The 27617-nt window shown below is 38.2% G+C and overlaps 1 protein-coding gene across 1 annotated transcript; it reads left to right on the top strand.

Moving 5' to 3' along the window:
• Positions 1 to 13245: 13245 nt before the first annotated feature.
• On the top strand, positions 13246 to 23389 carry LOC130551138 (ankyrin repeat and SOCS box protein 12-like). Its single transcript, XM_057328686.1, has 2 exons — positions 13246 to 13299; positions 22494 to 23389. Exons 1-2 carry the CDS (start codon positions 13266 to 13268, stop codon positions 23387 to 23389), a joined length of 930 nt encoding a protein of 309 aa, XP_057184669.1. The 5' UTR covers positions 13246 to 13265.
• The last annotated feature ends 4228 nt before the right edge of the window (positions 23390 to 27617 follow it).

Here is a 27617-nt window from a genome sequence, read left to right as displayed (position 1 = left end):
CCCAGTGTCGAAGGTATCTTTGCTGCGCTGTCTGAGCAGGCTACGGCCATTCAGCGACACGATCAAGCCCTCTCTGAGATTCTCAGACTTCTCAACCCACAGCCCCAAGCCGCAACACACCAAGAACTCCTACAGTCTCCTAGACCCCATCTTGAACCTCGATTACCAGCTCCGGAATGGTTTGATGGCAACCCTGAGAGATGTAGGGGGTTTCTCACTCAGTGCACTTTGGCCTTTCAGCTCCAACCAAGCAGTTTCCCTACAGAAAATAGCAAGGTGGCCTACATTATAACCCTTCTTACGGGAAAGGCGCTCGACTGGGCCTCAGCCTTGTGGGATCAGAAGTCTCCACTCACCATTAACTGCCAACTCTTCATCGAAGAGATGAGGAGAGTATTTCAACATCCTAGTTGCAGGGGTGATGTGGATCATCGTCTGTTGAACCTCTCTCAAGGAACCCGAAGCGCCGCAGAGCTTGCTATTGAGTTTCGCACTCTGGCGGCCGAGAGTGGCTGGGATTAACCGGCCCTTAAACCCATCTTCCACCACGCCTTATCTCCCAAATTTAAGGATGAGTTGGCTTTCCGAGATCCTGCACCTAATCTCGAGTCTCTCATAGATGTGGCTATCCGGGTTGACCATCGCCTCAAGGAACGTAATCTGGAACGACTGCGGGAGATCGATTCACCCCAAGCTAACCCGAGGGTGTTTTCTCCTTCCCCGGGGGACTTAGAAGAACCTATGCAGCTAGGTGGAACCCGGATATCTAAGGCCGAACGTAGTCGAAGGATGAGAGAGAGATGTTGCCTCTATTGTGGCAAACCTGGCCACTTTCGCACAGACTGTCCTGAGTTGTCGGGAAAAGTCAGGCCTCGTCCTGGAGCAGGGAGGCCAGGGTGAGAATCGGAGTTATCCCTGGGCCTACGTCCTCAGGTCTAATAGTCCAAGCCACTATCACCCAAGGTCAAAGAGACCATCTTGTTCGGGCCTTTGTGGACTCTGGAGCCTCAGGAAATTTTATGGACCTAAGGTTGGCCCAGAGTCTAGCTATTGTTTCAGAGACTCTCCAGGAACCCCTTTGTATCACGGCTGTCGAGGGCAGTCCGTGGGGTCAGATCGTGTTACCCAATGCACTCCACTCCTCCAATTACAGATAGGGAATCACCAAGAGGGGATACAATTTTTCCTGATTCATACCCCCAAGATCCCCATAATCCTTGGTTTCCCATGGTTGATCGCTCACAATCCTCACATAGACTGGTCTCAAGGAGTCATCAGAGAGTGGGGAACCAACTGCCAGACTTCAGGTACTGCTCCCTGCTATCCATCTGAGCCACTTAAGACTTTCCAACTGCCCCCTTTTTTAACCAGATGGGCATGCCCCACACCAGACCTGAGACTTCCCGCACAGAGATCATGGCCGTTCCCAGACTCGAACCTGTCCCCACTAAGCCCCCCACACCCGAGTTATCCCGAGTTCCCCCCGAATATTCAGATCTCCTCGAAGTCTTCAGTAAAGCCCAAGCTGCCACAATACCCCCACATAAGTCTGTATAGGTTTTCTATATGTTGTAGTAATATCATAGTTATTGTGGTTTTGCTACAACAATCAATCATTGTAGTAGATTTTGTATGGTCTTACTGCAAATGCTGTAAAAAAACACGGATAACTTCCATATGGGTACAAATACTGTATTTGTGTGTTGGTCTGATAAATGTAATGCATTTGTGTATTTAATCTGTTAAAATATTAAATTTGCAGTTGTTATTGAACATTGTTTTTTTTGTTGAATGACATTTTGGTTAGCGTGATTTAGCGATTATAAACCGCGGACCGACCGTGGGCTGCCAGTAAACATTAATGATAAACCAGCGGCGGAAAAATGATGAGCAAAAAGCCGGTGGCCCGCAGATGGTCAGTGTTGGGTGTAACTAGTTACTAAGTAATTAGTTACTGTAATTTAATTACTTTTCCCTTGAAAAAGTAAAGTAAGGGATTACGCTTATTTTTTCTGTAATTTAATTAGTTACTTTTGACTTTTAAATGTGTGCTCTCACTGAGCATGTGTGTGCGCGTACTTGTCTGTGTACGTGTGTGTGTGTCTATGTCTATGTGTGTTAGTACGTGTGCATATTGTGTGTGTGGAGTGTTTTGTATGTGGGTATGTCTGTCTTCAACTTTTTCTTGTTTTTGCAGGTACAACTTTAATTGTTTTGCTTATAGTCAATATGTCTTATGTACAGCTGCTTTGTAACAATGAAAATTGTAAAAAGCGCTATATAAATAAAGTTGAGTTGAGAGTTGAGTAATTAAACAAAATACTGTGTGTAATATACTGTATGTGTGTGCAATAGTGGAATTGACATCAAAATTCACAGTCTAACTTTAAAATCTGTGCTTTAATGTATAATTCTCACATTTGTAATAATACTACTTTATGTAGTTTAATATAATTTATTTGAATGAATTAAAAGAGCCCTTTCATGTCTATCCTTGAATCACTTAACTAATGAAAGTTGATAGGACATAGAAAGTAATTAGTAATAAGTAACTAAATACTTTTTGGAGAGAGTAATTTGTACAGTAATCTAATTACGCTTTTGAATATGTAATTAGTAACTAGTAATTAATTACTTTTTGAGAGTAACTTACCCAACACTGCAGGTGGTTCCCGCCAGTGGACCGCCAACTTTGCCACCGGTGGCCCACCACTGGTCCGCCAGCCTTATGTTAGCTGGGACCCGTCAGATTATCCTACCAGGCACGCGCACATCAACGTTACGTCATTTTTTTTGCGCTATAAAATCATCCTACCTGTTTATTTTATACTGCTATGGGAATATGATGTATTTTCGTTGTTAAATCATTCTACATATCATTCAATTTGATAGGGTGTTGCGCTGTAAATTAATCCTACATGTTTATTTTATGCTGGTAGGATCTGACAGGGTATTTACGCTGTAAATTTATTTTATTTGTTTATTTTAAGATAGTAGGCCTATCTATCTGGGGTATTTTGCATTTTAAAATCATCCTACCTGTTTATTTTGTTGATGTGGTTTAGATTACATTAAGGTTTGCCCTGCGGTAGGAAAATCTGACAGGGTAGGACAATTCGAACACCGGCACAGCCCCACGAGCGTGAGGTTTTGCTTTGCCGACGCAGCTCGTCTTTCTCTTGGTGTATCTGTGCAGCGACCGGCAGAAAACAGCAGCACTTTCAACTAACCGAACAAAACCACATTTCCAAAATTCTGTCACTGTTACTGACTGCCTGGGCATATGAACATTAACGTTCACGCTAAAGCCTACATCGCATGATAATGCTATTACGCGTATTTTCCATTATTATCAATTATCATCTGGTATCTGTCTGTTGTAATTGACATCGGGATATTTGCAAGACATCGGCGATATACGATAACTAGCAACCCCATTAACCCTCTGGCAGTCTGGTTTTAAAGCTTACAGGAATGAAAGGGTTACAAGATAACATCAAAAGTATGAAACACACAAACAGAGGTAGAGTTAGATCAGTTGGAGACTATGTAACAGTTAATTGAGCCACAAGACTCAACAACATTGAAAAAATTTATTAATAAAATACAATTTTAACTGTGACCAAAAGTAGATTAGTCTGAATGTAAATATACATCCAAAAGCAATACCTAATAAAAGTAGGTAATTATATTTACAATCAAAATATCAACTTCCATAATAATTACTCTTAGAATTACTAAGATCTCTCAATCTTAATTATCATTTTTATGCTGATGACACACAGATTTATATTCATTCAAGATCAAGCCAACATGTGGACACTGTGCATCTCTCTAACTGTGTTACTATGATCAAGAACTGGATGTCTGACAATTTTCTGTCTCTAAACAGCTCCAGAACCGAAATTATGCTAATCGGCTCTCTCCATCAGCTGCGCAATGCCGGCCCTATGACATTGTCTATCGATGGTGTTGCTTTGGAGTTTCAAAGCAAACTAAAAAATCTTGGAGTCATCTTTGATGCCTTGCTAACATTTGAGCCTTTTATTCTGAACTCGATTAAGACATCCTTTTTTCCGCCTGAGAAATATTGCTCGTTTACGTCCTTTGTTGTCCTTCTCAGTTGCTGAAAGGTTGATAAATTGTTTTGTTTTCTCACGTATTGATTATTGTAATGCACTTCTTGCTGGAGTATCTAAAACCTCAATTAGAAACTACAATATGTACAAAACTCTGCGGCAAGAATTCTGTCTGGGGCCAAGTCCGGTGATCATATTTCCCCTGTTTTAGAGTCTTTACACTGGCTCCCTGTCAAATACCGTATTGATTTTAAAATCCTTATGTTAACTTTCAAGGCATTGCATTACCTGTCTGATCTTTTCATTCCTTACAAACCATGTCGAAATCTATGCTTTTCTCAGTATGGTCTTTTAGATGTTCCCAAGACACGGCTCCGCTCAATGGGTGATAGAGCATTTTCTGCTTATGCTCCTAAGATCTGGAACTCTCTCCCGATGAACATCAGGGAGGCAAACTCACTAGCCACTTTCAAAGCTCTTAAAACATTTTATTTCAAGACTGCTTTTACTTGACTGGATCTTTTGTTTTGTTTTATACATTATTTTTTGTGCTGTTTTATTAATGTGTGATGTATTGTTTTATTATTGTTGTGCAGCGCTTTGAGAAAAAAACTTTTAATGGCGCTATATAAAATAAATGTATTATTATTATTAATTACGCACATAGTGTAGGTAATATATAATCAAATAATAACATGGTATGTGCTGAAATGGAAAATGTAAATGTTTAATTATGATAATTGTATTCTTATGTTATGTATTGTATTATTTAACCCATTGATTAGATGGAATCATTTCACCAGGACTCTATATAAACACACCTCTGTCCTTTACCTCATTGTCAGATCTAGTTGTCATTTGCATGTCACTAGTTCAGGCCTGATTATTGCCAGTTTACACGTGGATGTACTTGCTTATTTACCCACTTACCTGTGGATGTATTTCCTTATTTACTTCTTTACACATGGAAGTTTTGCCTGTTTGTTACCCGTGGATATTTGCCTGTTTTAGATATATTTACCTGTTTTCCTATATATATATTTACCTGTTTTCCTGTTAATGTAGGCTACTTGCCTATTTACCTGTGGGTGTACTAACCTGTTTACTTGTGGAGATATTTACCTGTGGATGTATTAACCTGTTTACCTTTGGATGAACTTGACTGTTTACCTGTGGAGGTACAGTACTTGCCTGTTTATATACCAACCTGTGGATTCACTTACCTGTGGTTTCATTAAGCCCGTTCAGTACCTCAGTGGTGTGTCTCGTCCCGTCTGTGAGGTGTGACAACAATACAATAGCAGCTGCGTCCTCCGGAGGTCGTGTTTGTCAACCTCATACATCTTCAAGGGTGTCTTATTTCAGTTAAAAACATGATAAAATTAACAATTATTTATCTGAAGACGTAATCATTGTAGTTTCATTCTTACATTGAAATGTAATGTTTGCCTTTCTGAAATAAACCTTGATGACGTACGTATGCGCACGCCAAATACAACCTCCGGATGACGTAGCCTTTGAAGTGAGACGCAGCTAGTGTCATCCTCTCTAGCTCAGCAGACTTCTTGAGGACAAGGGATGTCACAGCCACACTAACTTGTAGAGAAGCGGTCTTCGCCCATTTAGTCAACATGCTGGCATTATAACCACAGGACTTTTCCGTTCATTTCACTTCTTCACAGGGACTTGTGTCGGTTCTGCAGATTCCGATGACCAAACACTGGGTGCAGGGAGTGCTCACGAGAGTTGTAGTTTCGTAGTATTGTAGTTTCGCATTACCCATTGTTTATTATTTCACATTACTTTGAAAACTACAATTAAAAAACAATATTAAAACTCCCAAAATGGCTAGTGGGAGTGGCTGGCTTACCGGCCACAGCTGAAATACACCTGCATTTGGCAGGTGTTAATGTCAAGCCCTGGTTATATTTACTGATAATGGGGCGGTTTCCCAGACAGGGCATGAAACTAGTCCTAGACTTTAATCAATGTTAGAGCTGTCTAAACTAAAAACAGTTTGCACTGACATATGTTAAAATACATCAGTGCCATTGTTTTGTTTTAAAATGCACACAAGTCATGTTTTTTAAGACATGTTTGTAAAAACTACTTAAATGTCCTAATTTAACTAAATCCTAGTTTAAACTAATCCCTGTCTGGGAAACCACCCCAAGATGTGATATTTCTTAACATAAAAATAACCAATCATATTTACTTTAACTTCTAATTAACTATATGAAGAGTAATGAAGTTAATTTACTTAATTCTCATAGTATTTTTGAAATTAAGTTAGATTTACTTACAATTTCAAATTAAATTGACAAAAAAACTACTAGATTTTACTTAGTTGTATTAGGTAAATTTGACAGCAAAAACTGTGTGCAAAGTTGCGATAAAGTAAATAAGTAAATTCTGCTAGTTGTTTTTTTCAGCGTAATCATATGTGACCCTGGAGAGGCCTGGCGCAAATCGCGGCATCGGCATCTCAAGTGGCACTTCCGGTGGCTTCTCCAGCAGCCAGAGAATTTCGTCCGGCATCTGTCGCTACAGCGGCATCTCGCAGCGGCACTTCCGGTGGCTTCTCAGCAGCGTCACAACGGCATCTCTAGCAGCCAAGGACTTTCTTTGGCACCCGTCGCCCTTTGTAGTAACTGCGCTGATCAATTACATAATCCGATGTAATATTGTAATACTGTTATATTGTAATACTGCGTGCGAGTGACAGCAAATAATGTGTGTAATGATACAACTGTCTGATTCAATATTTTGTTCTTTCAGTGCCGAAGAAATAAAAAATCACATGACTTTATAAAGATGCAGTGTATACATATTACTTTGAAATGCTATGTAAATAGGCGATAAACTGTTATTCAGTAAATACAGAAAAGAGTTTATGATTTTGAAAGTGCAGCATCTCCGCAGCCAGAGACTTTCTCCGGCCACTGCCGCTACAGCGGCACTTCAAGTGGCATCTCTAGCAGCCAGAGACTTTCTCCGGCCACTGTTTCTCTTTGTAGCAACTGCCGCTGGCCAGTATACCCTAATTTAATGTAACGTTTTTATTGTAACAAACTACTTTTTAAAAAAAAGCATCGTTATATAGGCCCTGTGGTAAAAAGGCTGCAGTATTAAAACGTTCATCTGTTGCTGTTGTTCACTCTTTATTGAACGTAATGTCTATGTTCAATGTACTGTATACTGAGGATGAATCACTGCTTCTCAAATCTTGCAAAAAGTCTTAAGTTTCTGTTGTCTATTAGTTCTGTGCAGATAGATAGATAGATAGAACCATATATCACGAAGTAAATGTTCAACAAATTACCAATAAAAACTATGACTTAAAATAGTCCTCACACGTAGAATAAAAACTTTGTGATCTCCAAACTATTAACGATCTAACGAACTTTCGCGAACTAGTTGTAGGGCTGTCACGATAAACCGACGATAAATACCACGTGATTTATGCACAGCTTTTGAGTGAAATACGGGAAAATGCTGCTGCATCCGAAAGCCAGAGGGCGCTCTCGTGCGGAAACTCCAAATACGCACTGCAGAAGAAGACCATAACATGTTCTAGAATCTAGGAAATGCCTATGGTATGGACATCTTTTTATCACTGTACCGTAGATGCCACGATTTCACGATCAGAAACTCATTTCTGTATGAATTGAATAACTGTGTGTGTGGCATAGCATCAGAAACTGTATTAACCAAATATGATAAATGCTTACAAATAAAAGTCTCGTGGTATATAATGCTATTTTGTTCAAATGTAGTTTTTAAAGTTTAAACAGTACATCGCATACGTGCCACTCAAAAAAATATTTGGGCCTAATACATAAGATTTATGTATTTTGATTGCATATAGAATTTCCATCCATTTAGATTACATATTTTTTACCTAAACAAAGTAATAAAGTTAATGTGATACAAATTTGTAAGACATATGAAAATGAAACGAGTAAGAATAAGTTGTATGTAATAATATTAATAAATAAAACGTGTTTTAAATTTATAAGAAACATGATCACATATTCTTACATATTAAACCCAATTTAATTCATATGCATCACATTTAAGTAATTTTCATTAATAAATCTAAATAAATTTGTATTAATTTATTCCTGCATAAATCATTTGAAGTGCTTGCGTTGAACATAATTGTTCCAATTGATAGTAAAAAAATCATTGCTTTCTTGTACGTTGGCTACTGTGTATAGACCCCCTGGTCCCTACACTGATTTTCTGAAAGAGTTTGCGGACTTCCTATCGGACCTATTGGTTAACGTTGATAAAGTACTAATTGTCGGAGACTTAAATATCCACGTAGATAGTGCTAACGATGCATTAGCAGTGGCATTTACAGAGCTATTACACTCTTTTGGAGTAACACAACACATCAATGGACCCACTCATCGATTTAATCATACACTAGACTTGATTATATCTCACGGAGCCGATCTAACCAATATAGATATTATACCTCAAAGCGACGATGTCACTGATCACTATATTATAACATGTACACTGCGCAATGCAGAAATCAGCCGTTTAACTCGTTATCGACAGGGTAGAACAATTACCTCGACTACTAAAGATAGTTTCGCAAAGAGCTTGCCAGATCTGACTCCTTTAATAATAAAAATATGAATAAAAAATATGTAATCTAAATGGATGGAAATTCTATATGCAATCAAAATACATAAATCTTATGTATTAGGCAAAATATTTTTTTGAGTGCGGCTCCCAAAGTCTCTGGCTGCTAGAGATGCCGCTTGAAGTGCCGCTGTAGCGGCAGTGGCCGGAGAAAGTCTCTAGCTGGCTGCGGAGATGCTGCACTTTCAAAATCATAAACTCTTTTCTGTATTTACTGAATAACAGTTTATCACCTATTTACATAGCATTTCAAAGTAATATGTATACACTGCATCTTTATAAAGTCATGTGATTTTTTATTTCTTCGGCACTGAAAGAACAAAATATTGAATCAGACAGTTGTATCATTACACACATTATTTGCTGTCACTCGCACGCAGTATTACAATATAACAGTATTACAATATTACAATGGATTATGTAATTGATCAGCGCAGTTACTACAAAGGGCGACGGGTGCCAAAGAAAGTCCTTGGCTGCTAGAGATGCCGTTGTGCCGCTGCTGAGAAGCCACCGGAAGTGCCGCTGCGAGATGCCGCTGTAGCGACAGATGCCGGACGAAATTCTCTGGCTGCTGGAGAAGCCACCGGAAGTGCCACTTGAGATGCCGATGCCGCGATTTGCGCCAGCCCCTACTGCAAAACCAGTCATAAGTCACATGGGTATATTTGTAGCAATAGCCAACAATACGTTGTAACACCTCGTCTCTTTAAAGCTGTTACTCTAAGGGGTTCAACAGATTTCTGACATGTACTGATAAAATACTCTTCACAACACAAATAACTTTTGTTTTCAATTTTATTCCTCCTCCCAAGTTTCTATATATACAGTATACAGCCACAAGTGCAATAAACCCAACCAATAAATCATAAGTCTATTTATAAGTCCTTTGTGTTTCAACTGCGACAATGAGGTGAGATAAACTTATCGGTCCATGATCAGCTTAAGTCCAAGAACTGAAGAGTGATGAGACAATGTTCATAGGTATTGGAGTACGATGCAATGTTATTAAATCCACAGCGTCATTAGTTTCCGGTGTACCACTCTGCACTTCGTGCTCCGTCGGAAGAATCCCCACGCGCCTAAACAGTCATCGTTGCTAATCCGCCTCGTACCCAGCGGTGATTTACTATGAATCCAATCAACTGTACACATAGAACGAATAATTTGAACAATACAACAGCTGGAGACATAGGCACATATACAGTAAAGTCCTTGAGATGAGCAGCAACTTTAAAAGAGCAGGATGGTAGCACGAGACTTTCAAAGAGCAGGATGGTAGCACGAGACTTTCAAAGAGCAGGATGGTAGCACGAGACTTTCAAAGAGCAGGATGGTAGCACGAGACTTTCGAAGAGCAGGATGGTAGCACAAATTCAACCACATGGTTTCCCTCTACCAAACATATTCACTTACTCTATGGTGATCGAGTTTATATACCCGGTTACCTCTAGGCAGTAGCGCCCTCAAGCTGCTCATAGAGGTACTACATGTGACCAAAACACTATGAAATCACCAAAATAGAGGAACTAAAGTATAAAAATAAAACCAAGTAACGTTTTGTCCGTTACAAAGTTGCATGGGTCAAAATTATCGATTTTTCTTTTATGCCAAAAGCATAAGGATATTAAGTAAACATCAAGTTAAATTAAGATATTTTGTAAATTTCCTACCCTAAATTGATCAAAACGTTATTTTTGTGATTGGAAGTTTGGTATATGTTGGTATATTTAAAGCTTAGAATTTCCGCTTTCGGGTTCATCTACAGTACTCTCCACAATGTCATTACAGCAGTAAGCCAGTAGAGAGCGTTAAAACAAACCTGTTTCTCCTTACAACGGCCTGCCTATGATCGACAACTTTTAAGGCCATTTTCTTTAAAGGCTATTTTTTTGCACCCTCAGATTCCAGATTTTCAAATAATTGTATCTCGGCCAAATATTGTCCTATTCTAACAAACCATACATCACCATACAGTGTAATTTTGGAGAATAACAAGATAGTATAATCTATCAGATCTAGTATCATGGTGGATGGTGAGGAGGCGTACCAAGTTTGTGAGCTACTGAACTCCAGAAGCTGGGGAAGACTCTTCCAATATCTGGTGGATTGGGAGGGGTACGGACTGGAGAAGCGTTTCTATGGGTTAATGCAGAGGACATCCTCGACCTAGTCACAGAGTTTCATAGGACTCATCTGGAGAAACCAGCCCAGGACACTGGCGTCTGGAGCCACTCACGTGGGGGCTCTTTTACAAACGAGTCTCCTGCAGATCCTCCAACTCTGTTAACTGTTAACCACAACCTCAGTACTCAACTCAACTCAACTCAACTTTATTTATATAGCGCTTTTTACAATTTTCATTGTTACAAAGCAGCTGTACATGAGACATATTGACTATAAGCAAAACAATTAAAGTTGTACCTGCAAAAACAAGAAAAAGTTGAAAACACAGAAGACAGACATACCCACATACAAAACACTCCACACACACAATATGCACACGTACTAACACACATACACACACACTCACGCGTACACAGACACACACACACACACGCTCAGTGAGAGCACACATTTAAGATAAAGGAGAGAGAAGTACAGGTCAAATATAACAGACTATAAATTCCTATATGCACTATTAATTAAGTAAAACTTTAAAATTCTAAAGCAGCCCCCCCGGCCAGGCAAATAGTGCAAAAAACAGTATGCAAACGGTGGCGAGGAACCCAAAACTCTAATCGAGAATAAAACCTCAGGAGAACCCATGCAGGCCCAACCAGGTACACGATGGCATTGGACTGTGACTGCCATTGCACAGTCCTGCATACAATTTCTGTTGATTTTTAATTCCTTTACCTAATAAAAATCTACAGTGCTGCATTTTTTTGCATTAAGTGCAAATAGTAGTTAGATGCTAACAATATCATCAATAGTGGCAGATACTATTTGCATCCTAGTATTGTTGTGCATTAAACAGTATGCAATAATAACAGTGTGTGATTATTTTTATTAATATTATTTAAGGGATGTCAAATTGCATTTGCATATTGAAAATAAATGCCTTTACGATCTGATATGTAATGGGAAAATGTAGAGCAAGTTCGGCAAAAGGGTCGATAGCATCAAAACTCTCTCAATGCCTATCTTTCAATTTCTGATATTTATATTAATGGTGGGCTATTTGCTCTCAGTGTAAATAAACACTTTGACAAAGGCTATGTTTATATCTATATCTATATTTATATTATGTATATTTTATCAACTTTCATTGTATAGTCACCCTTTGTTTATACTGTTCATTGTGTAAGCGCTTGAATTTGTCGAAGTGTCCTCTCTGCCTTTTATCAACTTGTTGAGGTCTCAGTCTGATATGTTCTTTAAACAGTATTGTTCCCAATCTATTCAGTGCTCTTTTTAATTTAAATATTTTTAGTAATTGTAACTTACAAAACGAATATGTCTGCAACATTATATTTGTGTAGAAAATAATTTAGGACATTTAGGCCTAAACTTACAGTACACTGTAAAACTTTGCTGTAATTTCGCAGCAGGTTTGCCAGTAATTTACTGTAAATTTAATCTACAATTTTGTTTTATATATTACCTAGTTTATATATTTTTCTTTCATAAAACAAGACTTTATATCTTGGGTCACTTTTCTTGTTATGTAAATGTATCATAATTTAAGAAGTTTTAAATATTTTTACAGAAAACAAGAGAAAAATGCTGAGGAAGAATGTCATTTTTTTGCGGGTGTTGATATGCTAATGCCAGTCTCTTCTTGCGCATTTTAAATCTCAAAAGTCAAAGTGTTTTAATTGTGATTAAAGTAATTGAAAACAGTACTAATTGGAAAGTATATTAAGTAGTAATTAAATCTACAGTAAATTACTGGCAAACCTGCTGCAAAAAAACTGTCAACTCAAGAAAATTTTTACTCAGATGACCCTAAATGTTTGAACTGTAGTGTATATTCTGTACATGAACCCCTGTTATTTTGTGTATGTTGTACAACAATTTCTTCTTGCTGTGAAAGGACTTTGGAAACATTTCAAGGAGACACTTACTGCAAGAGAACTAGAGAAACCACTTGTCTCTCAGGCCTGTAGCAGCTGATGACAGCTCAACAGCTGCAGCGCAGTACACAAGCATGTACATTACTGAGTTGACTTCATTCCATCTTTCATTTAAACCATTGCGAAAAACAAGAAATCTGATTATGGCTAAAATAATATTATACACAATGACAGTTAATGTGTAGAAGATTATAGCTTTTTTTTTCATTTTCATAATTTCAGCACAGCATGGAGTAGTTGCCCTTGATGGCTATTAATGATCAAATACTGATAAATGCAACACATGCAACTAATTTTGTCTCTGACTGTCACAGATCACCTTTCTAATTATAACTCTATCCTCTGACTCTCCAAGAATGGAAGTTTGGACGATCCATTTGTGGCCTATAATTAGTGCCTGTGGCTGCTCAGGTCTGTTTGTGCCACACTGACCTGCAGTGTTGTAGCTTGCATGTGTTTCTCTCTGGATACTATACGCTTTAAAGGTATGTTGTAATTATACAATTAATTTTTATGCTTTAAACAACAGCACAACCTGCATTATTGTGTATAAAGCCTTAAAACTTGTGTTAATGGATAACTGGTAATATTGTTACTTTACTCATGCCAGATATTTATTTTGTGAAACAGTTACAGCAACAGTCTTATTTAACTGAATAGATGCATCTTCTTAATATAAATGTCTCTGTTAATGTCTGCATTAAATACATGTCGACTGTATTGTGATCTGTATGGAAGCCAGGATCCAAGTAATTCTTTTTTTATTGTTTGTTTTTACAAATACAATAGAGTATAACATATACAATTGTTCATTCATGATGGTTAACTGTACATTATCTAATGTTAGCTTCTGATTTAAAAAAGTTTTAAATTCACACAAATTCATAAATGCTCTACAAGTGTTAGTTCAGGTTAACTAGTTAACTAATGTTAACAGAAACAACCTTTTTGCAAAGTTTTAGCAAACTAACTGATCATGCTTGTAAAACACAAAAAGCCACAACGTCTATTGAAATGCCTGACCTCCAGCACCAAACTAAGATGGTTGTGACAGAGGACAGTAAGCGATTACTAGTTACCACTCAACAGTAACTATTAAAACAGCTCGCCACAAACTAACAGACAAGGCTTTAATTCTCATTCACAATCTACCGATGCTTTGCATGTTGTAGCATTTTCACCATTTTTAATTATAGTAAACACATGCGTGATGTCTGTCTCTGAACACTTAGATGTTTTGGTAACACTTCAGTATAGGGGGAAATTCTCACTATTAACTAGTTGTTATTAGCATGCCTGTTATTGGCATATTGGCTGTATATTAGTACTCATAAAGCACATATTCTGCATGACCATACGCTACATCCCTAATCAATACCTTAACCTAACAACTACCTTACTAACTATTAATAAGCAACAAATTAAGAGTTTATTTGGGAAAAAGTCTTAGTTAATGGTTTGTTAATAGCGGGAATTGCCCCCTATTCTGAAGTGTGACCAATGTTTTTTTTTTTTCGTTTTTAAGTTTAAAATTAAACTGAGATTTACATCTGAGTTATGAGTTAACCTAAAGTAATGGAGCAGCATAAAAGATTCAAAAGTTTCAGAAAAGATTAAACTGATGGTTGTGATTTAACCCTCATTTTTATAACTAGGTTTAATAGTTTGTGCAATCGAATTATTAAATACATATTGATTTAATTGAGATTTAAGATTAATCCTTCTTGGTACATCCCACTTTAAAACAAAAACAACTAAGAAATAACAACCAAAATAAATGAATAGATTACAATAAATAAATGAAAAAGAAATAAAAACAATTAAAACATGTGATGACTTGCCATAATAAAATGTGACAATATATTTATTACCATATATTATATATGTATTATTATATATGTTATATAATTTAAGTTGGGATGACAAGATTTAAGAATTTTGTAAGCATTCAAATATAAAACAAATAAAACGTATTTGTGTGGACTACGGACTCCTGAGCTTTATAGTAAAACACATATAAGGTTTTTGTCCGGTGACCTCTTCCTCCTTAAACATAAAAAAATAATTTCACCATAACACCTATGTCTTCCCCTGTCTGCCCTAATACAACTGTCTGTAATTTGAATAACATGGAAATAACTAATTCTAAGGTAATAAAACATAAAGATTCATTTAGTAAGGTCTTGATACACCTCTGAAGTTATAGTTATGTATATTATATTGCATTTCTGTCAATAGATCCTCCAAAAAATTACACAAAGCACCTTTAAGTTGTGCTAATAACTTTAGATTAAACTTTAAGTACAGAATCTACATAATAATGTCTAGTGCTCTTCTGGAAACGACCACCTGGTGGCGCTTGAGAGCGCTTAGGATGCAGTGCGTTTTGGGAGGCGTTGGTTGCTATGATTGGAATATCCACGGGAACATGTTAAGAGTGTCTTATTTTGAAGAATATTAACGAATATAATAATATTGGTAGCAATTTTCAATTTGAAATGCAATACGCAAAATGACAATGCAATTGTGTATTTAAATATACATTTTGAATAAAATATGTGCAACATTAGGTGCAAAATGAAAATAAAAATTCTATAATATCAATGACATTTGTCAGTTCCTACACTATTTTTAATATGTGATTTAAATGGATATTGTCAACTCTCTTTAAGTTGCAAAATTTTAATTAAAATGTATTCCCCAGATTGATTATACATGTTTATACCATGGTGCTATTGAATGCTTCAATCTGATTGGTTGACAAATGTTCTGTGGGTATGCATTAACATATGAAGGGTTTCCAGGTCTGCTGACCACATTACAGTTCCATTTCACTTCGCCAAGTTTAAACAACAGAAAGGTTATAGTGTAGCATACAGGCCATCACCTCACACAGCACAGCACCCTGCTCTTGAGGTGACGTTTATAATGTCAAACTTTACTGTTAATCGAAACGTGTGCAGTTTCGTTTCAATAAACAAAGCATTTCAAAAACATGAAATACATATAGGCCTACTGAAATCGAATAAATAAAATAACTAAATGCATTAATAAACACTGATAGCCTACTGGTTCTTTTTCCTCTTCATGCTGCCACGAGGAATAAATAATTTATTATCTCTGACTTTTCTGTCAAACGACCTCAAACAGGCAGGTGTGCTTGCTCTCTCTCTCTCTCTCTCTCTCTCTCTCTCTCTCTCTCTCTCTCTCTCTCTCTCTCTCGCTCTCTCGCGCTCTCTCTCTCTCTCTCTCGCTGTCTCTCTCTCTCTCTCTCTCTCTCTCGCACGCACACCAAGTGGCTCAAGCTTCCGAGTCCATTCGCTCTAACGGAAATGAGATGCGCAAGAAAGCAGTCCTACCAACAACAGAATTTTAAAGACGATGACATGACCAACATTAACATTATACATTTGAACAATGTCCTGTGGTGTGGTAACCGTGGTTTAAGTGGAATAATTGACTTGTCAGTTCAATTATTTGAAAGTTAATGCACACCCGACAATGCGAGGGGTGTGCATTAACTTTCGAATAATTGAACGGCCCGTCGTCAATTATTCCTTACTTAAGATAGTCAAGAAAAACTGTAGCAAAATGAAAATTCAAATGTTATTTTCCCTCAATGCATTAACAGGTTGAACATTTGGGATTGCATTTTCATTTACACACAGTGCGTTGAGTGTTGCAAAATGGCCACACCCCGTCCCTGGTACAGCGGTACGACTGCAGAGATGATAAAAGCGTTAGATTGCTTGCACATACACATTTTCATCATAAACACATTCAGTATTTGTTGTCTTAGTCAATATCTTAACATAATCATTCAGAAACTGTTTTTGTGGTGCAACTGTCATGGCTCTGCTTCATTAAGTCATGTTTTTCTTGGTCCTGTAGCAGAGCCATGACAAAGCTTTTGGTTATGTGTGGAGAGAAACATATTATTGTCCTTTTGACAATAATATACGTTCTCTCCAGTGTCTCGTCATTGGCCCCGCCCCTCTCGTTTCCTTGTTACCTTTCCCTGAGTGTTTTATTACCCACACCTGCCCTGTGTCGTTATCCCTCGTTTGTCTTATCTATATATACCCTCTTGTTTCTTTGTCCTGGGCTGGTGTATTGTACTGTGTTCTGTGCATGTACGGTGTACGGCGGTCTCTCGTGGTCTTGTGCCCTTGCTCGTGTTGTTACCCGTGGTCTTGTGCCCTTGCTCGTGTTGTTACCCGTGGTCTTGTGCCCTTGCTCGTGTTGTTACCCGTGGTCTTGTGCCCTTGCTCGTGTTGTTACCCGTGGTCTTGTGCCCTTGCTCGTGTTGTTACCCGTGGTCCTGTTCCTCGCCCTGTTCGTGTTTTGTGCCTTGTATTATTTAAGACGTTTGGTCGTGTCCTTTAGTTTAGTTTTACTGTTCTTGTTTTCATTTTGTCCCCCACGTGGGAAGTCTTTTGTTTTATGTATATTTCTTAGTTCCGTTTTCCCCATTGAGGGTGTTTGTTTTGCTTTTTTTTGTGATAATAAAGTCTGTGTTAACCCCTTCACTGCCGTTGCCTGCATTTGGGTTCTTCCACATTGTGATTTCCTGACAGCAACGTTTCCGTAACTTCACGAATCGAGTTACACTGGATCTGTCACAGCCAGGTGCGCAATTTCCACTGGGGACAAAGGGGGACACGTCCCCTCCACTTTTCAAAATCCCGTTCGTGTCCCATTCATTGTTCATGGTTTAATCAATTTAAATGATCAAAAATGATGCAAAACATAGGTATTTTGAGTTTTGTCATTTTGCGTATTGCATTTTAAATTGAAAATTGCTACCAATATGCTTCCATACCTCTCCTCCACTGTGATTGGATGGCTGTGTAAAAATGGACAGTGATGAGCCCTGCATTTGCCCAAAGTTAGAGAAAGAAAAGAAAAAAAAGACAGGGCAAAAGAACTTGTGAAATATTATTATGATGCATATAGTGCATCAAAAGGCAGTGTCATCAGTTTGTCTAAAAGAATACAGAACGTTTGAATGTTTTGCACTCCATTTACACGTGGTAGCGAAATTGTAAATTTCTCTTGTAGCCTACCAACTAACATTTTGAAAATAGTAACATTTTCATGAATCCGAAAATTTACGTCAGAACGACTTTACAAACGATTTACACAAAAATTTGTTTTGCTCGTGTTTCATGAATGAGGCCCATTGTGTAGATAGTTTGATGGCATATTATGCAGGAACACTTTTATGTGGTAATCGCTCTTTATGGTTAACAACAATTGCTTATTGATCTAATTCTGTTTAATGTAATAGCCTGGATAAAACAACTGTGGTCATAAGTAAGAGTACACCAAAACTTAATTTCAGATATTTTATTTTATTATATAATATATATATATATATAATATTAAAACTTTTATTTAAAAACAATTATTGCTGGTGCATAAACTTTTGCTTCTCATCACAGATTGCTCTCTTATATAAACTTTAAACATAAATACTGCTAAATCTCCATTTTCTCATGATGACCTTGCTGTTTCGTTTTCCACCAAGTGAAAACTAACAAACAGCCAGCTCGGTTCTCTCCATCATGCTTGGTGTGGGACGTACATCTACGGTCTGACGAAACTACCTTCTTCCCACTGAAGTAGTCTAGTTTGTGTGACATTTTTACCAGGGAGGTGTGTTTAGAGCAGTGCTGCCGAGCAACTGGCTAAAAAATGGAGACATGTCTTTGTCTCTAACTAAGAGCAAAGATTGACCCTTGTTATCTACTAATACTAACTTTTGTTTGTTTTTGTCTTTCTCCCTGTAAAGCATCTTTGAAACAATGAAACATTGTAAAAAGCGCTATAAAAATAAAACCGAATTGAGCATTGAGCTCGTAGCTGGAGCTTCAAGGCTGTTTGCCGCCCTAGGAAAGCCCTGGCTCGCACAGGCTCATCAGTGCAAAAGCGGCTCTAGATTAGATGGTTTAATGTGTTTGATTAGGGATGGAGGTGAACTCTTCAGGACAGTCGACCTCAGGAGCAGAGCTGAAGACCTCTGCCATAATAGTATAAAAATTATTTAAATGTATAAATTTGAGTTTTTAAAGGAAAGTTTATAATCTATCTTACATATCTGAAGGATTTTGTATGATTCTGAGAATACTGTACTATTAAAGGGGTGGTGCAAAGGTGTGTCATGCGTTCTGACTTCTTTACAATGTTAAACGTGCTGTCTTCTCATGCTTAACACGGTCAACTTGTCAAAAAACGAGTTGGGCGTATTATGTAGTATTTTTGTGCTCGAAACACTCCCCCAGCGATCGTACAGGTTTAGGAAAGTTTTTTTCGAACATATAAAACTGTTTTGTAACAATTTTTCTTAGTCCCTTATTGGACAATTCGAAGATACGAAGTATGCAATACTACTCTATAGGTACTCAAGATTAATATGAGATTGGCATAAACCGCGTGTGTTAGGGCCGCTTTAACACAACCAGCCAAACACAAGAACCCAGTATTAATTGGCATTAATGATACCAAATTATAGGTATAGTAAAAATGGATAATAGATATCCATTTGGATAGTATGGAAAATACTAAGTTGGATGTACGTATGGCAGAATGTTTTTCATTACAAGATTTAATTCCCTGTTCACTGAAAGAATGAAGAATTTACTTAATGTATTTAATTTGTTAAGTGTATAATAAAATGCTTAATATAATGTTAAGTGTATAATAAAATATGTTTAGAAAGGGAGTTGCTTTATTGTTCACCAGTATATGGCGGCAGGGCCTTGCCAAGTACTCTTGCAGGATCTCACCTGAAGTGAGACTTTCTGCGAGTGGTTGGTTCAGTGAACCATGCGACTGCCATCATTGATGTTATACTAATTCGTTTTGTAGATTAAAATCAACTTTAAAAATGCAATCCCTTTTTAAAGTCATCTCTGCATGCTGGAGTGCTATACGTGCATTCTTTTGACAAGGAAAGTGCAATAGGTTACATTCCATGCAGTTTAAGGTGGATTCTGTTTCAACACAAAATGCTGAATTCTGACCTGCGATCTGAAATATGAAGAGTTTGGTTCCAAAATGAGATAAATCTGTTTTTAAATATTGTTCTTTTATTGTACATTCCAATTAATATAAATCAAACTGCGGTTGGTTTGTTTTGATTTAAGCCATAATAACTAAACAAATACAGCTAACTAACACAATAAAACAATTAAAAACACGATTTTTGAAAATGTATCTCATTTTGGAACCAAATTCTTCATATATCTTTTTGATAAGGATTTTGCTATTTGGTGCTTTTAAGTTTCTGGGCTGTGTTTCCCGAAACCTTCTTAACGCTACGTCGTTCTTAAGTTATACCTATACCTTATCGTTAATACGTGTTTCCCGAAACCTTCTTAGTTAAGTATACCTTCTGTAAGTCATGCTTTCGTAAGGTTGGTCTGGACCGCTCTTAGCTATACCTTATCGCCTTTGATGGTTCATACCGCTATGCAAAAATCTTTTCTACATCGCAGTTTAATTTCACATATAAAATTTAATATAATAATTTAATATAAATTCTATTTAGTATTAAATTTACATTTTTACTTTAATTTAATTTTAATTTTTCCAAATAAAATACTCGGGTTTAATACACTCAGTGTAGGCTATTGAAGTGTTTTCATGAATAAAATTGTCATACACTGATGGCTGTTAGCGTTTTTAATTACAGCCTATTATCCCAAGGCACATCAGTTGGCAAACCATTTGACAGGAAAGGCGTAGTCTATATAAAGGGAATGAATGTTATGGGGAGTTTGGTCAAACTATGGCAGCGAGACAGCGAATAGTTGTCTTAAATCAAAGACGGCACCGTCCGTGGAGCCAGTTAGTGTATTTGCACAATTTCATTACAGAACATTTTAGTCCCCTGGCTACCATGTCAGAAGAGAAAATTCTACACAAATGTAGCCTGCGACGGGAGCATATTCTGCAGCTCTTGCATCTTGTTGGCCCACCTTTGTCGAGACAAACTTGACGGAGCTACCCCCTCAGCCCCAAAAATCAGCTGCTGCATGGCAGCTCTTCGTTTTTATGCCATGGGAAGTTTTGTGGAGGTATTTGGGGATGAATATGGGCTGAGAAAGACCTCGGTGTGGCGTTGCATTCAGTGACAAACATCCTGCTCCGTCATGCCACCGATTACATAGGCACGACGTGATGGAGGCACATCAAGGTTTCCATGCCATTGAGGGTGTCCCGTGAGTGATTGGCATTCTGGATGGGACACTTATCCCTATACACAAATGAGTGATTTACGCCAATAATGTTAATCAACACAGATCGTGGAGAACATTAACACACCATGGCAAACTATGAGAATATAAATGACCATTTCAAAAACAAGCGAAGCCAAACAGCCAGTTAATGTAGCTGGTTAACGCAGAAAACATATGGCCGTGAGGGTGCGCGATTGGACACTTGCAAAATTATACACACACACACACACACACACACACACACACACACACACACACACGCAGACGCACACGCACACGCACACGCACACACACACACACACACACACACACACACACACACAGACACGCTTTGGTTGACTATCCCCGTGGGGACAGTCCATAGGCGTAATGTTTTTATACTGTACCAACTGTATATTCTATCCCCTATCCCTAACCCTATCCCTAAACCTAAAGATCATAGAACACTTTTTGCATGTTTAGATTTGTAAAAAAACGAACTATCGATTCTCGAGGCATCGATATCAACCTATCCAGCACCACCGCCATGGACATGGTTACCTTAAGTAACCTCAAAAGGTATAGTTCGGGGAACACGCCTAGAAAAGGTATAACTTGACTCTAAAGAGATAACGTTATCGGGAAACGCAGCCCTGAACTGTAAATGACATTAAACACTATCCAATTTCAGATCAATTCCATTTGACTTACAGTATATAGCGCTTTTCACAATTTTTTGAAGCTGTGATTTTTTACAGAAGTAAGTAGCTGGGCTGATAACTGGAAAGATAACTTGTGGGAATATATATATATATTTTTTAAGGTATGTCCCATATTATTGATATGATATCGTTCATTCAGGGAGTCACATGATGATAGTTAATTAGTGAGTAGATGTTAAACATGTGATTTACTAAATGAATGATATTATTCTTACCTATGGAAAATGTGATTTTCTACTCCCCCTAACGAAGGCAAGTGCTTTAAACCTTTTGTTTTCTTTTACCTTATTTAAAAGAAGCCATGAGACAATAAAGACTTCTTAATCATGCAGTGATTTCGTTGATAGACTAGGATGAACTCTAGATCATACAGGACCTTTTCCTCGTCCAGGATGCACTCTTCTCTCTCGTTTAGTAAACATTTTATGTCGGAGCCGATAGCCTCATGGGCAGTGCTCCGACATGTGGCGCGGTTGCACATCGGGCGACCTGGGTTTGACTCTAGTCTCGTGGTCCTTTCCCGAACCCACCCCCTTCTCCCTCTCCCACTTCGCTTCCTGTCCCCTCTCTCACTTAACTGTACAAATAAAGCAAAAATGCCAAAAATAAATCTTTTTTTTTTACATATTTAAAAATCTTTTTTTACAAGTTCACTCAATTATTGTGTTTGTGTAAGAACTTGCATTAGAGTGACTTCAGTTTCTCCCTTTTGTCTATACCCTGTATCAAGTGAAGTGCTGAGAGATTTAAGAATGGTTTTGGATAAGTCCAACAGCAATAGCTTAATGGACATTTCCAAGATCTTCTCTCTTCTCCAACCCAAAGAGGAAGAAGACATCAACTACTGTCAGCAGCTGAATCAAGCCACCTTTACTGATGATGAAAAGCGCCTCACCGAGCTTCTGTCTCAGGAGCAGTACAAGAGATGCATTAATCAGCGAAGCGGCTGGGGCATCCCTGTTACTCCACTGCGTACAGCCGCAGCTCAGGGACACCTCCACTGTCTCCAGGTCCTCCTAGCTAATGGGGCTGAGGTGGACAGCCTGGACGTCAAAGCCCAGACTCCACTTTTTATGGCTGTCAGTGCTAAACACTTAGACTGCGTTGCTGCATTATTAAAAGCTGGTGCTAACCCCAATGGCAGCCCACATAACAACTGCTCCCCTGTGATGACTGTAGCCAGAGAAGGTGATGTGGCTATTCTGAGGGAACTCTTGTACCATGGGGCTGAAGTAGATGTAAAACCCAAGATACCGGACTGGGCCTCAAATGCCACAGCCTGCCGAGGACCACTCTACATTTCAGCAGTTTATGGCCATATGGATTGTTCCAGACTATTGCTGCAGCATGGAGCGAATCCAGACTACAACTGCACTGAGGAAAAGATGCTAAGCCAAATTAAACAACCTAAAACTGTGATGGAGATGTGCCTCAGAAATGACTGTGGGCCGGAATACATTCAACTGCTTATAGACTTTGGAGCAAATGTATACCTACCTACTATAATAATGGATAACACTACAAGACAGAATGAATCGGTGATGCTTCTACTTAAAGAAAGAGGTAAGTCTGCAATGACATTTACAGTTTATGTTTTTACATTATACCCAGCAAACACATTTACATTGTAGCAACATTGGTGCCCTGTTATATTTTTCCTCTGGCAATGTTGCTCTCTATGTGATAGCAACGTTGTGACAACATAGAAATGTAAGGAGGGCTGTAGCAACATTGTTCTGCAACATTCAGCCACTGTGAGACGATGTTCAGACCACTTTCGTTAATTCTTGATTCCATGGCAACAAATATCTGTGCACTACCAATATTTTTTTGTTACTACTAAATTTATACTTTATATGGCCACAAAATAAACATATGCTGTGTCTGAAACCACTCCCTCGATCACACCTTCACTATTCCCTATATAGCGAATGCCATTTGAGTCCACTATATGGGGAAGAAGTGAATAAAAATGAGTAAGTGATTTCGGACACTGACGTATATAGCCTGCATCTGACTGTTGCAGACGTTTATCATAAAAATAACGATTAGCTTATATTCTCACCTATAAAATACTAAAATTATTTTCACTATATTTATCACATTTATTGTATTACTTTAAAATAAAGAGAACAAAACAACTGTCAAATTTATTTGCAGGCATGCTCAGTTATCACGTTTAATAAAATAATTTAACATATTTAAAACACTACTGTTTATCATATTCATTCAATGTGCTTATTGTTTAAAAGTAGAAAATAACTGTCAACAGCAACAAACATAAATGCGTATAATCATATATTCGTGGCATTAACTGTCAGTGTCCACCAGCTGATTCCAATCAAGTAGTCATCTCGTGTTGTATCATGGGAAATAGTGAGTGAGAGAGTGTGCATCGAATGTACACTCAAAATCAGAGTGCATTGTGGGTAAAAAGAGTGAATGTAGGAAATGAAGTAGTTCACTCAGGTTTCAGACACCACTACAAAATAGTGGACAACATAGTGCAAGGAGATAGGGAGCGGTTCAGACACAGCTACAGCAAATTGTGTCACTTCTTAACAGTTAATAATTAACACTGTTCTATAACATTTAAAATTATAATAATATAATGATATACTATAATTATAAACTTTGTTATAAAAATGTACACTCTCATATAAGGGTATTGTATATTGAAATTCCACTTCTAAAAAATAAACATAAGTATAGGTATTAGGAATATTTAGTATTAATTACATTTTTTAAAAACATTTAAAATATACTGGAAATCATTAAAGCCTTGAATTGACTGGACAGTTAAAAAGGAGATTAGTTTAGCACCACCATCTGATTGATATTTGATTCTTCTCCCGAGTAGGAAGACTTTTTGGGTTTTCACAGGCATGCTCACAAATCACTTACTAGCAGAGAGGGGTAGTAACGCGCTACATTTACTTCGTTACATTTACTTGAGTAACATTTTGGAGAATATGTACTTTTTAAGTAAAATTAAAAGTGTGTACTTTTACTCTTACTTGAGTAAATTTCTAATAGAAAATCTGTACTTTTACTTCGTTACATAACTTACATTGCGTGACGTTCCTTCATTTTAAAATATGCATTATAAAATGCGTTGTTTATTTCAAGGTTGTCGTCTCTTTTTACGGGCATTCCCGAGTGATCGATTCTTTTGAGTCGATTCTTTTGAAAGCATTAATTGAACAATAGGCAAAACCATTTGAATAGGCTAATGAATCAGTTCAAATGATTTGTTCAGTTCGCAGCACGATCTGAATCATCTGAAGCAGGATTACTCACTCCTCGTAGCGCGAAACTTAAGAACACGCAGAACACAAAGAGCGTTGGATGAAGTGGATATTAATCTATATCTATACAATCAAAACTGCAAATGTGTCATATTGTTTGCCAGCATGATAAATGCCCGCCATTTGCGCGCACCCGCGCACCTGTTCGTCAGACACAGCAACATGCGCGTTACCTGTCAGACACAGAGACGTGGGCTTGCAGAAATATACATTTGAAGAACAGAAGGAAGAAAACTGGGCGTGTGGTTCACTGTTTACTGTTTGTTTACAAGTAAGAGCGTTTCACAACACACACGTGACACAACACGAGAAAACATGAGCTTTGTTCAAAATGTGTATTTCATTTAAGAGAGCACTGCAGATGTTCTAGATCATCTTAGGAAATGCTCTGAGTTTAGTTCATGCTTTAGTTTGACATGGTCTATTATTCTAAATAAGTTGTGTAAACTACATTGACATCAGGACTAGATGAAATTACAGAAATGCTTGTCTCTTCTGTGTTTGTCTTTCTTTAGTCTCTCTAGTATATTGCAAAGATATCTGCTTATGATAATTAAAAATATTGATTAAAATGTAATATTAAAATATTGGCGTTAATATTAATTTATGTAGTAGGCCTATATAATCAGATACAAAGTAACTAAGTAACTAGGTACTTGAGTAGTTTTTTCATTGCATACTTTTTTACTTTTACTCAAGTAATTTTTAAAATAGTGACTTTTACTTTTACTTGAGTAACAATTTCTCTAGTTACTTGTACTTTTACTTGAGTAAAGATTTTGGCTACTCTACCCACCTCTGCTTACTAGTATTTTTACACACACACACACACACACACACACACACGCACACACGCACACACACACACACACACACACGCTTTGGTTGACTATCCCCGTGGGGACAGTCCATAGGCGTAATGTTTTTATACTGTACAAACTGTATATTCTATCCCCTATCCCTAAACCTAAAGATCATAGAACACTTTTTGCATTTTTAGATTTGTAAAAAATATTGTTCTGTACAATTTATTAGCTTTTTTGCCCCTGGGGACCTCAATTTTGGTCCCCACGGTGACACGAGTCCCCATGTGTTGGTGTGTATTCGGGTTTAGGTCCCCACCGGGATATACAAACATGAACGCACACACGCACACGCACACGCACGCGCACGCACGCACGCACGCACACACACACACACACACACTAATTACAATTACAAAAGGTCACAGGTGTAAAAACTTAACTCCGGCAGACATGTAAACCTGTGTGCATCAACTTTTGAGGCCAAACATATGTATTTTGGGGGTTTTATAACAATAGCTTATTTCTATGGGTGTGCATTGTATTTCAGTCAAACGCACACCTATGAAGTAGTTCCAGATCAGTCAACCGATTTACACTTCCATATCACCACATCAGTTATCATTTAATTAAATAAGGTTTTATATATATGAATGAGGTTATATACAGGGACGGATTATGACTTTGATGTGCCCTGGGCACGGACGTTTCAAAGGCCCCCTGGCATCACATATTTTACGAGAACAGTGTTGTACCTATGCCCAAATACACAGGATTTAGGAGCGGTTCGCAGAGAAAGCATCATCTAAAAACGCATGACACAGCACTCAGGAATGGTTTTAAACAGCTCAGCGCAAACCGCGAGGGTCTCGTGGCACTCTTTTGATAACAGAAATTGCCATATGCAAACTTGCTATTGTAAACAAAAGCTTACGATACTTGTCCCTCCTTCGGGGTCTTCTGATTGGTCCACTGCTGTGGAACTGACGTTGATGAGCTGTCAGCACCTTCAAGCACCCACCCCCTTTGCTGAACCACGCTTACCTCCACCTCAATGCTACACTGGAGATCCCAGCGCCTGTCGTGGATTCCTGACGCAGTGCTCCCTCAGCTTCGAGTTACAGCCCCCATCCTTCCTCTCAGACAGAGCGAAGATCGCTTACCTCATCACTCTTCTCTCTGCTAAGGCCCTCGCCTGGGCTACGGAAGTTTGGGAAGTCCAAAGCCCGTTTTGTGCAAGCTACACTGCCTTCGAGAAGGAATTCAGGAGGGTCTTCAATCACCCCATTAGTGGCCGAGAGGCATCTAAACGACTGTTGTCTCTTCAACAGGGTGGACAAAGTGATGCAGAGTACGCCATCCAGTTCCGTACCGTTGCGGCAGGAAGTGGCTGGAATGACGAATCGCTCATGGTGTGCTTTCAAAATGGTCTTTCAGAAGAGTTGCAGAGTACGCCATCCAGTTCCGTACCATTGCGGCAGGAAGTGGCTGGAATGACGAATCGCTCATGGTATGCTTTCAAAATGGTCTTTCAGAAGCGCTCCAGGACGAGCTGGTTACACGTGAGCCGTCTACCACTCTCGAGTCCCTCATTGACCTTGCAGTCAGGTTGGATAACCGTTTGAGAGAGAGGAGACTGAGCCGCCGGGTGTTCGTTCCTATTGCCCCCCCAAGTAAACCAGAGACATTATCATTGTCCCCAGATATTCCTGAACCCATGAACCTGGGTGGTTCCCGTCTTTCCTCGT

This window comes from Triplophysa rosa, unplaced genomic scaffold, assembly GCF_024868665.1.
Source record: "Triplophysa rosa unplaced genomic scaffold, Trosa_1v2 scaffold67_ERROPOS2563432+, whole genome shotgun sequence".
NCBI lineage: Eukaryota > Metazoa > Chordata > Actinopteri > Cypriniformes > Nemacheilidae > Triplophysa > Triplophysa rosa.
Note: the sequence above shows the minus strand (reverse complement) of the source record. Positions and strands in the feature narration are given on the sequence as shown.

Bases quoted from the DNA above. Each gene is read 5' to 3' on its own strand.
- LOC130551138 (XM_057328686.1), top strand. From the start codon at position 13,266: ATGTGTTTCTCTCTGGATACTATACGCTTTAAAG. The intron at 13,300-22,493 runs GTATGTTGTAAT...TATCAAGTGAAG, and splicing joins GGATACTATACGCTTTAAAG to TGCTGAGAGATTTAAGAATG.